Here is a 17,870-nt window from a genome sequence, read left to right as displayed (position 1 = left end):
CATACAAAATAAGGAAACACATCTATATTAAACACTGTATGCGTTAGCATTGCTACATTGAGGCTAATGAAGAAAAAACCATAACTGACTGTGTATTATTGCAAACGCTAATACGAATCCATATCACAGGGTAGGCTTAACAACCTAGGGGTGGGGGGGTTCATAATGGTCTCTTGTCCCCGGGCCCCTGCAAGTCTGTTGAAAGCCCTGAATATACCACTGCTACTATTAATATTAAATAGTTGAATATTAATGGAGAGTGACAGCAAGAGACTGCACGTGTGTGTATGACTCGTATCGCTATTTACACATCATGCACGCGCACACACACACACACACACACACACCCTCTCTCAATACAGAAAGTCGCCAGAGGGAAAAAAAAAAACACCACAGGCTGCATTATGAAAATGTAATTTCGAACAGATATTTACAATGGCAGAAGACTTTACAAAAGCATGCTAATAGAGAGAAAAATAGTTAGCCGTCTGGGCATGCTAACTAGCCTCGTTAACAAGCTTACGTTATAGTATTTGTTTTATCATCGCTAGACACACGAAACACACTGGAGTGAACACTCGTAGCTGGTAGGAAACGTTCATGACAGCGTTTAGTTAGCTTAGATTTTGTGTAAAGTGACGGCCGATGGTCACGTAAATGTAAAATCAGGTTGGAGGTGTTGCCTGCACGTCGGCTGTCCTTCCTCCTATAAGTCGCGGCCGTCTGTTTCTGTTCCGTAGCCAAAATACTCCCATACTAGACTTGACATTTTTGAGGGGGGGGGGGGGGGGGGTTAAAAAAGCTCAGGTGTAGTTTTGAGAGCGACATCCGTGTCACCGAAGCACATGACAGAGAAACAACCGGAGGGGGAGGGGTGAGAAAGCCATTTGTTGCTGTATTTTTGGGACTTAAAAATTAGCTAATTCCATACTACGGTATGACGGAAAATTTTAGTTTTCAAACCGTGAAGTTTTCATACCACGGTAAAGCTTGAAACCGGTAACCGGCACATGCCTATTCATAAAGTTCAATGTTCGCATTGCCAGTCCTTCCAAATCTTGTAAACCATTCAGATTTACTTTTCATATGCAGAGTAAGGTATGTCTTCTTTTCTTATGGTGGTTTCTGTCCCCTTTTTTTAGACTGGCCACTTATAGGAAGGCTCACCACTGTACCATGGTGTCTCCATTCTTGTAAAACGACTCTCATTGTGGTTAGCTGTAGTCCTAAAGTTTTTCAGATGTATAGACTCTTTCCTATTTTTGAGGTCTTTTTTTTGTGTTATTATTTTAATATGACATTTTCATACCTTCTGAACTTAAATAACTTTTTTTAATCATTTGCTCAAACATGATATAATACTGTGTATCACTGACTGTGACTTCCATGCAGGCAGGCTAAATCCTAGTGTAAATTATTCTGTCTATACTGTATATTTGCCCTGGGATTGACTGATGACCAGTCTATACCTCATGCCTGGAGTCAACTGGGATAGGCTGCGCTCCCTATGACCCTGAGCAGGAAAAATGTATTGCAAATGGATGGATGGATGAAATAATAATGCATTTACAGCACACTTGAATGGTGATGGATAGTGATGGAGTAAAAGTATATTATAAATAGACATGCATCTAAGTAATTTAACTGCACATACTCTTCAAAAAATCAAGTAAATGCTTCATTTGATTTACTATGCGTCTCTTCACCGTTGCACCACATCAATAAAATAAATGTGTCCCTCAACAAATGAATATCAGATAAAGGAGGGGTGACAAGGCAAACAAAACGCATACAAATTTGAATTCCATCTAAACTGATGTTGTGAAAATGTTTGAAAACTCACGTGTGGAGAAAAAAATTAATATGCTGTGTATAATCTAGTGAAGAGCAGCATGTACTTTGTGCATCAAAACTTAAACAACAACAACAACACTTATCTTAGTTTTTCCAGATGTATAGTTGGGTTGAGAATTTGACCGTGAGTAATGTGTCTCCTCTGGTCACAGTAAATGTAAAAACAGAACTGTACAAGTGTTACGAAGATCCTCTTATGTGGCATACAACGCCCCTGGCTTGTTTTTACACTTCCAAACACTGTTGTTTTCTTCTATAAATGACTTGAAAACAGTATTTGGCGGCAAAGACTAAAAGAACCACACAAGCTAAACTGGAGATTCATGATTTATTCCAAGATTCTGTTAACTCTCTCGATATGAATCATTTATCACCGGAAAATGTTGCCATCTTTTGTATATTTTGTTTTTATTTAATGATACGCGGCTGGCGTTCACGTGTTCAAGTGATGAACATTTGCTCTCCTTTCTAGGAAAAGAGGAACCAGGTGATGAAAACAAGGCTGACAATGGTAATGTCACTTTACGGCTCATTAACATGCTCACAGCCCCTTGGCTCTGCCTGTGTTTCTTGGTGTCATTTGTCATCAAAAATTCAATGTACTATTCGCTCCACTTCAGTCTTTCCATCCGACATGCCAACACCGAAACGGGAAAAAAAACTTCCCTTATCACATACGCATGGAACAAAGAAATCCCTCAATTATGTATGGGTTTGGAAGTGACATTATTTTCCCCTTTCTTTTTCACGCTTAATTTATGCATGCCTTTGTGGTTCTATTGCTCTCACACTGCAGTACAAAGACAAAGCGACATAAAGCGATGGAATGAAAAAGCTGTTTTAAGTGATACTGAAAGGCGTGTCACTTCGACTCTGAGCGTAAATATTTTCCTCTTTTCAAACTTTGTTTTTCTAGATGCAGAAGGAATCGAAGACGTGGTGATGGAGAGTCAGAACCCAGGTAAGGTACAAGGCAGGGTAAATCAAAAGCAAATAAATGTGAGACAGGAACTCACAGTTTTGTTTGTTCTCCTTGTTTTGTGTGTGTTATGAAAGGATTGTGTCATATGAACTTTTCTGCCTCCCTATGTCATTAACATTCAGGATTTGTGCCGGTAGCAGCACCTTGCTTCTCTTCTTATTTTATGTAAATCCCATTCCATTGACAAAATTTTGACAGATGGAGCAGATATAGCGCCTCCAAACACGCATTTTGGAGATGTTCGATAACTCTGTTGTGGTAAATGCTTCCCTGGGTTGCTATGCAAGGCATTAGATCAGTAATTACCTTCTCCTGAGACACAAACAGAAAGGTAGGAGAAACAATGCGGGAAAAAAAATACATAAAACAAAAGCTGCAGACTAATGCCGCTCATGGCTAGATTGGGAACAAAAACAACCACTCCTGGGCACTGACTTTTAATCAACATCCCCTTTTAGTCAGCTATTACTTTTCCATCCTTTGAGATCAGTTCGTAAAAAATGGCTTGACAGTACAAACTTTACCAGTTGAGATGTACATTGCATCATTATTTGAAGAGTTGACTTGATCCTTCAAAAGCTTTCGTGTATTTTGTTGGTCAAGAAGATGATTTGGGCCTTGAGGAGTCGAAACCAGAAGAAGATGAAAAGAACAGTCAAGACAAACCTGACGTAACTGAACATCAAGAAACTGCTATTGACAGCAAGGATAAAGATGAAGACAAAGGTATAAATTCATACTTGCATACTTATGTCCATTTTTAATAATGCTTCTCCTCATCAGGGTAGGAGGTGAGCTGGAGCTTATTCTGTAAAGACTTGTTGTCCAATAATTACTTATCAACCGATATACGCAGTCAGGGACTTAACATATTTTGTCTAATTTGATTGTGATGCCCCACTGCATGCTTTAGTAATGATAAATGTAACGACTTAAAGGTTTTCCAAATAAACATTATATGAAAATAAAGCTAGATTCATACGGCATGTCTTCATGCACAATTACGATTTTTTTTGTCATATCTGTTTTTTTGGTGTGCCTGTTCAAACTCCCTTTGACCATTGAACCTGTTCAAGTATCACGCATGCGCAATAATTCGCAGTCCGAGATTAGCAAAATGGTCCGCATGCGCAGGAGCATAAAAACAAATGACCACAAATGCTGGCTCAAAGTCATTCAAGGGTCAGGGATTCCCCTACATATAGGAGATCGTGGCGCACCGCCACACCAAAATAAAAGCCGGCACGCCTTGCAAATGAGATAATTTTTTGAATTATTATTTTAAAATAGAATTGAAGGTCGTTTCAAACTAGGGGCAGTGTGAAGAGTTCAGCGGCAACCTATTCATTGTGTAATGTAATGTCCGTATATAAGCGGCCCCCTTAAGAGATGATTGGACTGGGGAGCTGTGACACAGGGGGAAGCGAGTAGGAAGAATGGGAGAACTGTCGAGATAGCGAGAGATGGCGGTCGCATGTCGATGCAGCCAGTTGTTATTTTGTTATAGTTTTTCTTTGTTATTGTTACCACAATTAAGTTGGTAAGCCAATACCGACTCCTCTCCTTCTTCCCCGTATCTGGGGCCTTACAGTAGTTTGGATAGGACTTTTCGGCAAAAGTGAGCGGTGTACAGCCTTCTTGGAGGGAAGGCCAAGTTTGAATGAATTTGTGCCGAGAGAGCTGGGGAGCGCAACCGCGCTAACTTCGACAAGGAGGGGCAGGCGTACTTATTATATCTGTGCTATCAGGCTGTTTCAATGGAAGGATATACGCAATCACGGCTGACGAAACTTTGATAAATGCGCTTTTTTTCAAGTTTTTACGGGCTCTGGGACACTCGAAAAATGACTCTCATACCTCCTTGCTAAGTTAATGGTACCTTGATGTGCGTCTCTGTGGAAATGTAGTTCACGAACAAAAAAAACTAAAACTAAACAAAAAAACAATTAATCTTCCCACCGAAACTAGTAAAACTCTTTAAATGATCATTAGAATTTCCCCCACGGGGATGGGGTGGAGTCGGGCGGGGGTTGGGTGGTGTGTGTGTAGCGGCCATAGTTCCCTCCCGGGACGGCCCGGCCAGAGCCGCGTCTCCTTGTACCAGATACCGGGGAGGTGCCCCCGGGTGTCATACCGCGCATCCCTCCTGGCCCGAGGGTGGGTTGTGGGTTGGGGGGGTTGCACCTCCGTCCCCTTAGCCTGTCTCCGGCCCTGTCCGCCTCCCTGGGCCGCGGCGGCTGCCACTGCCCTCCTGCCGGCGGGGTCGTCGGCGGTGCCTCGTGGGGCCTGCGGGGCCCTGGGTGGGGCTTGCTGTTCCTTGCTGGTGAGGTGGACATCCCCAAGATCTCCTATTTTAATGCATACATTGCACTACCCTCCCCTCACAATCCCATCATGGTGCTGGGTTATGGCTGCCAGCCAGGAACCTGGCAGCCACAGTAATAGGGTGGTAGGTGGGTCCCACACTTTTTTTCTATGGCATGGCTCCCGAGGCTTGGCCTCCTCTCTGCCTGGGCTGCCGGCCGCGGGAGTGGGGGGAGGTCGGGGCTCCGGTCTCGCGTCACCCCACGGCGGCTTCTCGGCGTTCTCCTGCCTCCGCCTTCCCCTCTATTCTCTAACTGGGTATCCGCCCTGTGCTCCGCCGCGGATTGCCGGCTGGCCGGCGGTGTATCGGCTGGATGTTGCCTGCTACGGCGGGGGACCCTGCCCTGCCCTGGGCTTGGTGGGCCACTGGGGGCCCCATGGCGTGCCGTATTGGCTGGGGGGCTGCGGCGGCGGTTCATGGCCCGGATGGGCGGACGGGGTTGGGGACGGGCGTAGGGTTGGTGGTGCGTCCCCACTTGCCATCCCCGAGGGCTGGTAGATGGGCGCACAGGGGGCCCGGGGGACCACCCTGGATTCCCGGGGGGGACGAGGGCGCCTTTGCTGAGCTGCGGGAGGAGGGATTGGCTGGGCTTTTGTCATAATAAATGAGGTATGTTGAATGATCACAAAGGGAGTATGTCAGACTCTCAATGTGAAACATTAAAACTGTTCAGACTATCCGGGCACTTAGACCTCCATTCTCCGTGTCAAACAGCTGAACAGGACAGGTTAAAAAAAAATAAATAAATAAATAAAGAATTTCCCCCACTCCTTGAAATAGGTCAGTTGACAAAAGGACTCTTACTGTTGTGGTAATGTAGTACGTATTAGGGCCAAATAAAAGGAAAAAAAAGAACTACGACGGAGGTCTGCAACCTGCGGCTCTAGAGCCGTATGCGGCTCTTTAGCGCTGCCCTAGTGGCTCACTGGAGCTTTTTCAAAGTTTTTTTGAAAATGGAAAAAGATGGGAGAGGAAAATATATATATATTTTTTTTAAGACGGTTTCTGTCGGAGGACAAACATGACATAAACATTCTTTCAATTCATTATTTTGTAATGAAGTGAAACTTGTGGTGGCATCGTACAAAAGAGTAGTTACGTGGTGCAACAATCTCTATAGGATCCAATGCAGGGAAAATAAACATTTAATCATGAAGGCTCATTATGCATTTTTAGCCAACTTAGTCATTTTGATAGTCGGCTAATATAGCTAATATCGATACATACAGCCGGCGTTGCTTTCGTTATAATTCTTATACAAGGCTTTTAATTTTTTGCGGCTCCAGACATACTGTATCAGTTTGTTTTTTTGGTCAAATATGGGTCTTTCAACATTTTGGGTTGCCGACCCCTGGGTCACTATGAGATGAAAGTTGTACTATTGCTACGAGAAAAAAAGTTGTATTATTGCATAGTGTAACTTAGCTGTAATCAGCTACGCATTTTACGTACATGTACCCTAGAATTCAAAGGCTATATTGATTTATAGCGTGCACGCACTGTCGGTGCATGACACACACTCATACGGACAGTTTGCCCCGACTCTCAGCCGTTTAAGCAATCTTGAAATATTTCTCATTTGGAGCAGAGAGAAAACCGAGCATTCTCAGGCTTATCCTATACCCATTTTATTTTTTTATAACTGTTGTCAAGCCCAGCTGCACCGCTACCGTAGCACCCTGACTCTCTTGCTCTTAGCTGACGTAATTGCTGCATGAATTCCGATTTGGGGGACTTGACAGTTCAGACCGCAGCCAAATTCTGGAAAAATGTGGCCCAGATTGGATTTTAACCACATATGAAAGGACCTAGATCGGATTTGAAATGGTCCACATTTATGCGACTTTCCCCGTTCAGACCGTCAAGTTAATGCCTCACTCGAGTCAGAAAAACACCAAAAAATCGGATTCATGTCCCTGCGGTATCAACCTAGGCTATGACAACTTCAACTGAAGTTATTGGGGAAAGTGCCCAGATTGCACCACTATATTTATTGTTGAAATCAAAGTAAGGCAACCATCAATTTGTTGGATCAAGTGCAAATTGCCAATAAGGCACTTATTCTGTCCCATATGTGCGGGTGGGTACACAAATCGACAGACTGCAAACAAATCAGGTTTTAAGAAGAAGTCAGACGCTGGAGTATAGCTGAATTGGCTTTACTCTGGTCGTCTTTCTGTTGATAAGAGCTCTGATACTTTTTAGTAAAATTGTAAACAACAAAATGTGGCAATATTATGAAACAAAGTCACAAACTAAAGCAAAGTATCCACCCCGTGTCATTTTGAATAGCAAATCTTAGTTAATTAAGCAATGAAATAATGTAACCAAATTTTCCCTTAAATGCAAACAAAACGAAATATACACATCTCCAATATACTACACAGCACTCATGAATACAAAACAAAGGAAGAATATAACTTACAAGCAATGCTTCTATAAACCCCAGTAATACACATGGCACTTCTGCGGCACTTCTGCGGCACGTCTGCGGCGCGTCAGCGTTGCCGGCACGTCAACACACCACTGACGCTCGCCACCAATTTCCACAGGACGCGTTGTACGAGCAGAGTGTCTGTGCCGCAGCTCGATCGGTTCACGCGAATATTACGAGATCGCGCGAGAGTAGCAGGTATGTAAAGATAACAATACAACAACCATTTAACTTTCAGACCCCGTGTATTGGTCAGAAGTCCTGTGCTAAAAAGAAAAAAAATTGCAATGACAAAGATTTTAGATTTATTTTACAAATAAAATGCCTCAATGAATCTTATTTTTTTCCTTATGAACGGTTTTACAAAGCTTTGTTGATGAATTTTTACAAGTTAAAGCGGCATGCAGAAATTAATAAAATTAATTGCATATTTTGAAAATGGACTGGATCCACCGTATTTTTACACGAGTGATTTCCGGTCTGTCCGATCCTACATAGTAGTATTGACACAGGAGGCTTGCGTCTCGCGACGAATTATAAACTCTGCCGTTCGTTTCGAATGTGACACGTTCAACTGCTTCTGGGACGCGTCTGAGATGCAGCCGCTTCACGACTGGTATGCACTCGCTGCTTGACTATAACGGCCGCGTTTCACTGTGTTGACGCGGCGGCAACGCTGACGCGCCACAGATAATTCTGGTGTATTCCAGCCTTAAGGCACAAACAACCTGGTGAGATGGCAAGAACTGCTAAGTGACATTGGCTGCAGAAGTTAGCTCGTTCATTTAGCTCTCAGTATATGATTACGTCAGCATAAAGTGCTGGAACTTCAAAACTATCAAAACTAATTACACCTGAGTGCCAGCAGGTGAATGACAAAACACCAGAAAAACAGGCGGGCAATAAGTGGACATGACAGCGCTGCCATATGCATATTGGCCCACAACCGATAATGAAAAAAACGCTGTCGATATTATCCAGTATTATTTTAAAATGCTATTATCCGATAATATCGGACAAATCAAGTAAAGACCACTGTTTGCTCTTTTTTTCAGCAGAAACCAATGAAACTCCTGCTAAGACGGAAGAAAATGACACAGGCAAATTCACTGTGGAGATGGAAGGTAAAATATATATCACTTCTACTTAGGGGTGTAACGGTACACAAAAATCTCAGTTCGGTACGTACCTCGTGTGATGTTCACAATGTAGTTATTGCATGTATGTTGATGTAGTTGGGTTCCGGTGCCTTTGGGGGGAGCCATCCGAGGTGTTGTGGTTATTGGGAATGCGGAAGCCAGTTAGTCTAAGTAAAGTTGTTGTTGGAAGCAAACGTGTGTGTTTGTTCGGCAACACAAATATAACACCTCGGTTTTGAGGTCACGGTTCGGTTCATTTTCGGTACAGTAAGAAAACAAAATGCAAAATATAAATGTGCTAGTTGTTTATTACACACCTTTGTGCTTTCAACAATAGGAACATAAGCCTATACAAAGCTAGAATTCTGCTCAAAAAGTAGCGGGTCTTTAAAGATAATACAACAACAATTTGCTTTTCAGACCCCGCGTATTGGTCAGCTTTCTTTCTGAAAGAAAGAGGAAAAAAGAGTGTTAAAGAGAAAAGCAATCCCAATGACAAAAGATTTTAATATGTATTTTACAAATGAAATGCCTCAATGAGTCACTTTTTTTTCTTATGAACAGTTTTCAAAAGCTTTATTCGTGGATTTTCTCAAGTTAAAGTTTAATTGTGTAAGCAGGATCTGTGAATTATTCTTATTATTTAATTACAGGTGTTTTAGCTCATTTCAATTTTTTTTTTATTTAAATGGGCTATTATTTATTTTATTATGTGTTTATATTTTACAAATGTGATGTAGTATTCATTTATATTGTATATTTTATGTTGTATAACTTTAGTTCCTATAGGAATATTAGTTCCTACTTGTTTTGTTGTGGTAGGAGATTTTTGTATTGAACACGGGGCCGTGTAGGTTATTATTATAGCAGAGAAGACAGCAGTAAGTCAACAAAGACAAGTAACCTGTGCCCCGATCTACCACTCAAGCGATCTGATGCACTCAAAAAGTGGGTTACGATTGCATATTAGTTTGAAAATCGACCGGATCCACTGTATTTTTACATGAGTGACTTCCGGTCTGCTTGATCCTAGCTACCGGTAGTAGTATTGACGCCGGAGGGTCGCATCTCTTGTCAAATAATAAACTCTGCTGTTCTTTTCGCGTGCGTCGTGTTGAGCCGCTTCTGGGACGCGTCTAACATGCGGCCGCACTGCGACTCGTGTGCTTTGGCTGATTGACTTTAACGCCCGCCTTTCACTGTGTTCTCGCGGCGGCCACGTTGTCGCGCTGTTGAAGTTTCTGGGTTATACTGTCCTACCGTGTTGGTCCTCATTATAGTAGAGAAGACTGAGTAAATATAATTTACACAAAGAAACTGTAACCCAATCGACTCACAGCCTCGAAAAGTAAGGGTTACATTACGTCAGAAACTCGTTCGGTACGCCACCGTTACAAACCAAGCACCACGTACCGAAATGGTTCAATACAAATACATGTACCGTTACACCCTTACTTCTACTGTATCTTTCACTCAATCTGTCTGTCCAGTAGATCCATTCCATATTTACGGCAATTTACCACCAAGTGCAATACAATTTATTGGGGTTTGAGTGTTTTTGTCTTTGTAGACCAAACAATTGGACTGTTGAATTCAAGTCTAGTTCACTTCTGCTCCCAATTGCTTTCCTGATTTTTGGAGCAGTTTATTGCTCCAGGTGTTTGCAGACTTTCTTCTAATTTCAGCACTTCTTCAGTTTTGTGCTAAAATATTGTGGTCTGAAAGCAGCCGCAGTAGCCCTAATTGTATTCGGTCCTCCTAGCGACAAATTAAGCTGAGTCTAAATTGAGTGTTGATTCTCCGGCCACTATTGCATTAAGTCAACGGTCTAGGTCTCTTAGTTTCTTTCTCCATTTTACTTTCTCTTTGAGTGACATTCAATTAATTTAGGGTGAGAGTGAACCATCCAGATAGATCTGTCTGAGAGAGCCTTCTCCATCCACTCTGAAAAGCCATCGGAATACGTCCCGTAAACACTACAAGCCTTTCCATCAGTGGAAAGCCACACTCCACCAAGTTGATTGTGTCGCGCTCGTGCCTGCCACTGTCTGTCACTGTCAAGGGTTACTATGGGATAGCTGTGGCAGAGCTGTAAACAGTGGTGTCATTCACGATTGTAGGCAGATTACATTTTGTGTGAAGGATATCGCAAGTGCAAACTGTCGGGGATCTTGATTCTCACACATAGACGGGCTTAGCCAAGCAGATCGCTCCATCAAATAGTTCCCAGGCAAATACATTTGATTAAAATAATATTTGCAATCAGACTCCTTGCTCATAACCGTAGATTCAACTCATTAGGTGGAGTAATAAAATGGTTCATAATGATGAGAGGAATGGAACCGCAGCAGAACCGCGCAGGCTTTACACTCATTCCAGCATGCTAGTTGACTTGTGATTTGTTCAGAGCTGTCCTTTTTCTATCGGAGCCTCTCCCAACTGATTTGTAGCAAAACGCCTCAACTCGTTGCCAGTCAGTCATATGCCACATGTACCAACCAGATATATACAGTGGGGAGAACAAGTATTTGATACACTGCCGATTTTGCTGGTTTTCCCACTTGCAAAGCATGTAGAGGTCTGTAATTTGTGTCATAAGTTCTCTTCAACTGTGAGGGACGGAATCTAATACAAAAAAAAAAGAGAATCACGTTGCATGATTTTTAAATAATAAATTTGCATTTAATTGCATGAAATAGCTATTTGATACATCACAAAAATCGAACTTAATATTTGGTACAGAAACCTTTGTTTGCTATTACAGATACCAAACGTTTCCTGTAGTCCTTGACAAGGTTTGCACACACTGCAGCAGGGATTTTGGCCCACTCCTCCATGCAGATCTTCTCCAGAGCCTTCAGATTTCGGGGCTGCTGCCGAGCAACACAGACTTTCAGCTCCCTCCATAGATTTTCTATCAGGTTCAGATCTGGTGACTGGCTAGGCCACTCCAGGACCTTAAGATGCTTCTTACGGAGCCACTCTTTAGTTGCCTTGGCTGTGTGCTTTGGGTCGTTGTCATGCTGAAAGACCCATCTTCAGGGCTCTCACTGAAGGAAGGAGGCTGTCAGCCAAGATCTGGCGATACATAGCCCCATCCATCCTCCCCTCAATACGGTGCAGTCGTCCTGTACCCTTGGCAGAGAAGCAGCCCCAAAAAAATTATGTTTCCTCCTCCATGTTTCACGGTTGGGATGGTGTTCTTGGGGTTGTACTCATCCTTCTTTTTCCCCCAAACACGACGAGCCGAGTTTAGACCAAAAAGTTCCATTTTGGTCTCATCCGACCACATGACCTTCTCCCATTGCTCCTCTGGATCATCCAGATGGTCAGTGGCAAACTTCAGATGTGTCTGGACATGCACTGGCTTCAGCAGCGGGACCTTTCGTGCGCTGTAGGATTTTAATCCATGACGGCGTAATGTGTTTCTGATGGTTTTCTTCGAGACTGTGGTTCCAGCTCTCTTCAGGTCATTGACCAGGTTCTGCCGTGTAGTTCTGGGCTGATCCCTCACCTTCCTCATGATCAGTGATGCCCCACGAGGTGAGATCTTGCATGGAGCCCCAGAACGAGCCAGATTGACCGTAACTTGAACTTCTTCCATTTTCTAATAATCGCTCCAACAGTTGTTACCTTCTCACCAAGCTGCTTGCTTATTTTCCTGTAGCCCATCCCAGCCTTGTGCAGGTCTATTATTTTATCCCTGATGTCCTTACACAGCTCTTTGGTCTTGGCCATTGTGGAGCGGTTGGAGTTTGTTTGTTTGAGCATGTGAACAGGTGTCTTTTATACAGGTAACAAGTTCAAACAGGTGCAGTTACTTCCGGTAATGAGTGGAGAACAGGAGGGGTTCTTAAAAAAGAACTAAGAGCCGAAATATTTACTAGTTGGTAATGTATCAAATACTTATTTCATGCAGTTAAATACAAATTTATCATTTAAAAATTATACAATGTGATTTTCTGGATTTTTGTATTAGATTCCGTCCCTCACAGTTGAAGAGAACTTATGATACAAATTACAGACCTCTACATGGCTTGCAAGTGGGAAAACCAGCAAAATCGGCAGTGTATCAAATACTTGTTCTCCCCACTGTAATTGTGCGCTCATCATATTCAGTCACCGAGTGGGAATTAAATCATAGCTGCTTACGCGAAAGACAAACAAGGAAACTGCGCAGTTGTGGAGATTTGTTCATATCGTTGGTCCAGTTCCTAATTGTAAAACCTTGTTTTGGAGGCTCATTTTTATAATTGAATAGATGGACTGCCATCAGGAAATGAGGACACAAGTCAATCTGCACTCATTGGTGGAGGCATGCCACTCCCGGTTGGTCGGCCAATTACTTCACAGGAGCTCAAGCCCTTATAGTCAGGGAGTGGAAAGTCATGCCAAACACCCAAATCTGACACTGGTCGATCAAAAATCGGGGAGGAAAAAAACTGAAAGACGGCTATGGAGTTTCAAAGAATTCACTCATGTGCCAACGTAGAATTTGCTAGAGTGGTCTGCACTGCTATACACTGCAAATTTATCGACAAGTTTCCTGAGCGAAATACGAGCGGCGCCATCTTGGAAAATGTCTGCTCTGAGCTTCCGGTTTAGAAAGAACAACATGAACTGCGGTTGAAGTAAGCAGTGTGTTGACAAAGTTAAAACTGCTAAATCCATCCATAGGAACCCACGGAATCTCCAAAATGGATTCAGCACGACGTAGATGAGACGTAGATGAGATTGTAGATTGTTCTTATCACTTCGTTGATCCTTCATGGACAAAATTATAACAACCTGTCAGCCTGTGTTGACGTGATAGATTGATATGCCGGCCACTTGACCAAAATGAGGTGAAATTACAAATTATATTACATTTGCCGAATACAGAAGGACTGACACGGCTTTGTTACAAGGAAATACTACAAGGTATGTACATATAAACAAAAATAGTATGTCATTCTTTTTTATTGCAGATATTGATAGCAATAAAACATTTGGACAACATGATTCCATTTCTTGTTTTTTTTAAATGATTGGTGCAAAACAGGTCAATAAATCACAAATTTATAAAATTATTGAAAAAATAGCAGACGAGAATGTGATATCAGACAACAGAGCACCGGAGCCTCGCCAAACTTTCACCCGACAATACGGCCTCAGTACAGAATTCCTCCCACTGTCCTCGGTAATTCCAGCTCCAATAGCGTATATTAAAGTTGCTGCTGTTAAAAAGCTCGTAATTGGATCTCGGGATCGAGCTGACGGTCCACCGCGAGGCAAGCCACCGCTTCAAGCCCCAGCCTCTCGGCCACCACCAGGTGGAACGACGTAGTCTCGATATATGTCCATCAACGTACAGTAAGTGTTGCTGTGAGGCACATCAACTTGCCTTCCCTTGCCTAACAGCTTTTTCCACCTGTAAACAAACGAACAAAAAACTTGTAACACATCTACACGCACTGATTAGCAACAAGCTAGCAGCAGATAGCATGTGTTGCAGCCACAGTAGTTGTAGTAAATAATATTAAACATCATCATAATTACAATCATCATCGTAATAACACTATCAAAGGCAACAAGTCGTTTCATGTGCAAGATTTTAGCTTTAAAATTTTAGAGCACCGGACACATGAAAATGCAGGGATAGGAAGAACATACTTAGAACATACACCCGGTCTTTGTGGTGGCACAAGCGTGGTTCCACATCTGCCTTAATGAGCATGTTGTCCTCCACTGTCGTGATGATGGCAGATGGATGCGGTATTTTCAAATTGTCTTTTTTAATGGATTTTGATAAGTAATGTTACTCCAGCTCCAGTCTTGTTTTGGATGGAGAAATTCTACAACGTAAGTTGCAAGCAGACATGCGGAAGTAAAGCAGAAGTACCTCAGAAACATGTCTATAACGTCTTAGATTCTTTTTCTTAAAGAAACACTTGGTAATTTATTAGTTTTGGTCAATTTTAGCGACACCGGTGGAGAAAAGCGGTAGTGTTTTGCCTTAAGGAAGACTGTGTTTTCCTTGAGGACCAGCGCACATCCGCAAAGTGGTGTAAAATCATCAAACAGAAATCAATCTCCCAGTCAACTTCAGATGGATTAAACGATATTTCTGTTTCCAACAGCTGTGTGAAGGATGAATAGTAACAAGGTAATGAATCCAGTGTGAGTGAAAGTGGGTTTTTTTTCCCTCTTAAGGCAAAACGTTTTGTCTCTTTTGTTGCTCTGCCATCTTTGCAAAAATCTCGCGAAAGTGTTCGCATCGACTTCCGTCTTTTTAATGAGTGGGGAAAGAGAAAAGTGACGTATTCTGTAAGGCAGTCAGTACATTTGTAGTTTTTGTTTGTGTAGCAGGGTTCCTGCCACCCTCCTCAAAGTTAATTAGTGCCGGTGAAAGCAACACAGACCCCCTCAAGATATAGAAGTGTGTCATTCAACTAGTTATCAGTTGACATATTATCACAAATGTTATGAGAATATTTTATAAAGGTTGAACAGCTACCTAGTGTTGGTTCAATTCAAGTCCAATAATTTTCTCCTATTTTTCTAAACTTTCACCTAAATCAAGAAAAAACTGCTTTCACATAATGTTTTAAACAATATCTATTCTTGAATTAAGAACATTTCTGACAAATAAGCTTTTTTTTTTAAAGATTAAATATTATTGCTTTCTATTTTCTTGTTCCCGTGTGACAGTTCTGTCATTCTGTCAAAATGTACTAGGTAGCGTAGCGCTAGAAAAATAGAAATGATTGTCATTTCTGGTTGTGACATCACAACCAGAATTGCAAAAAAAAAAAAAAGTCCTCCCTGATGCATTGTTGTGGATGGAGTACTGTGAAATGTAAAAAAAAAAACAAAAAGAGATTTGAGGTTTTTTTTGGCTTACGTAGCATTTTTGTGACGTCGCATGATTAGAATTTTCTCTTTGTGGATCTAAGTACCGGTAAATGGATCTTAGTAATCCCCATTATGTGTATTTAAAGGCTATTGCTAGGTCGATGTTAGTTGTGTTCACTGTTTTAGTGTCAGCTGAAAACTTCAGCTAACTTCAGCAAGCATTAAGCCTAAATCTGTCCAAGCATTAACATCTATGTGCTGCTTGATTAAACATTTGGTAGCAATAAGCTTCCATTAGTGTGTACAAGGCACTGATCGCACTTTTCAAGGAGTGTTATAGACATTTCAAAGAGCTTCTTTTACATTTGCACATTCATATCCACTTTGTCTTAACACCCTGTTCTTCTCACACAGTTCACTGTTGCACATATGGAAGTGTGTATCACAGCTAAGTACTGCAGTCCCAGTTTGCCTACACTTTAATACTAAGAGGTGAAAAAAGCTTCCTGTTCATTTTCACCCTTGTAACCTGTTATCATTTGTAATCTGTGTGTTTGCAGATGCACATATTAGACAAAGCTTTTATTACTGACGCATTTTGAGGTTCTTTCAGCTTTTATTTCACACTTAAAATTCATAAATAGATGAAAAATATGCAGTACCATGTATATTTCTTTATATATATTAATTTACTACTGAGCAAAAATAGTCCAATTTTATGCAAGCAACAGAAATGACCAACAGGCGTAAAACGAAAAGAAATATGAATTGTGGGCATTTTATAGTGTGCTAGAATATTCATGTGGAGACGAGATATGCAATATGGTGGGTAGAGGAAATATTTTGTGTAACTTTAGGTGCATGCTGCGTTATTTGAATTATATCTATTCAATATCACCCTCCACATGCAGGTAATGAGATTCTTAGCCCGATATTTGTGGTTAGAAAGGCTCACCAAATTGAATCAGGATCCAATAATGCTTTATTTATGAATATTCATCACATAGTATTTTAAAAAGGGAATTGGAGGCTGCATTCTTATTGCCTATCTCTTCAGCCTTGTTCTGCTGAATTGTGAGTGGGCACCTGCTTCAATAAGCTTATAGAACACCATAAATTAAAGAAAGACGCTTTTTGCCTTGAGCAAGGAATAAATAAATGTGAGTTGAGCACAGAAATTGTTTTCCCTTCATGCGTTGTTATTCTCTGCTAGAAGTCAATAACGATTGTCTCTCTTTTGAAGGTAAGGTTTAGTAGCAGCACAAATTCAATCCTCATGAGAATGCATTTGGGATCATCATTCTTCTGAAACAAAATTTAAGCAAGTTTCAGCCCTCCATACTTGAATGATAACACATTAGAAAATCCTAAATAGGTTTTTTTGTTAGATGTTTTTTTTTTCATCTTACGAATACACTGCTGAGAAGATGAACTGTTTTGATTTTGTTTTGTTACTCCCCAAACAAATATGTCCAACAATGCAGCTTTTATATCTGAATACCAAATAATTGAGTATTTTTTCCCCCAGTTTTTGTAAATGCAATTCCTAGCATGTTGCGGAGAGGTTGTCATTTTTTTTCTTCAAAAAAATATTCGTGCATGTGTGTAAAGTGCCACCAGTGCAACCTATTTTGATTTAAAGAAGAAAACAAAAAGCATGCAAGTTACAGATAGCAGCAAATAGCATCGAGCTAATGAGGTGCAATCCATGTTGATTGTCCATATTAGGGCACCTTCACTAGACATTAGACCAGTGCTTCTCAATTATTTTCTGTTACGCCCCCCCAAGGAAGACGTACATGTTTCGCGCCCCCCCAAACTCTACCGCCACTGTAAATAGTATCATTTGTCTATAATATTTCTATTATAAGTACGCCTCCGCCTCACATTGTATCCTTTTTTCTATTAGAGAAAATAACAGAGATCAACTTATAAAGTATAACTTTACTAATATCGTTTTGTTTGTAACAGAAAAGACTTAACGCGCATCAATTTGCCTGAATTAAACAAAAAAAGAAGAAAAAAAGTCACATCCAAACTGTAAAAATACACTCAAGGTACATTTTTGACCATTTGATACTGAAAAATAACATCAGTAAATAATAATAAATTCAAATTGATTAGAAACATTAACTCATGAGGACAATATGCCAAGAAATTTGACCGAAGAAACAAAACTGAATAGAAGGAAAAAAAAATAAAGAGTGTCTTTGGACAGAAGGACAGTTTTGCTCACAGTATCACCTCCAGTTTGCAATGGTA

General features: G+C 41.2%; 1 protein-coding gene across 5 annotated transcripts in view; it reads left to right on the top strand.

Annotated features, from left to right (window-relative positions):
• The window catches only part of macrod2 (mono-ADP ribosylhydrolase 2), a 724,457-nt gene that overhangs the window by 669,382 nt on the left and 37,205 nt on the right, over positions 1-17,870 (top strand). Inside the window, exons 12-15 of one of the 5 annotated variants that reach the window (XM_057848772.1) lie at positions 2,327-2,365; positions 2,771-2,815; positions 3,443-3,562; positions 8,694-8,759. In XM_057848772.1, coding sequence (XP_057704755.1) covers positions 2,327-2,365; positions 2,771-2,815; positions 3,443-3,562; positions 8,694-8,759 — 270 coding nt within the window. Of the gene's footprint in view, positions 1-2,326; positions 2,366-2,770; positions 2,816-3,439; positions 3,563-8,690; positions 8,760-17,870 lie in introns of all 5 variants that reach the window. The other 4 variants (XM_057848771.1, XM_057848770.1, XM_057848769.1 and 1 more) reach the window with 4 other exon arrangements.

This window comes from Corythoichthys intestinalis, chromosome 10, assembly GCF_030265065.1.
Source record: "Corythoichthys intestinalis isolate RoL2023-P3 chromosome 10, ASM3026506v1, whole genome shotgun sequence".
NCBI lineage: Eukaryota > Metazoa > Chordata > Actinopteri > Syngnathiformes > Syngnathidae > Corythoichthys > Corythoichthys intestinalis.
Note: the sequence above shows the minus strand (reverse complement) of the source record. Positions and strands in the feature narration are given on the sequence as shown.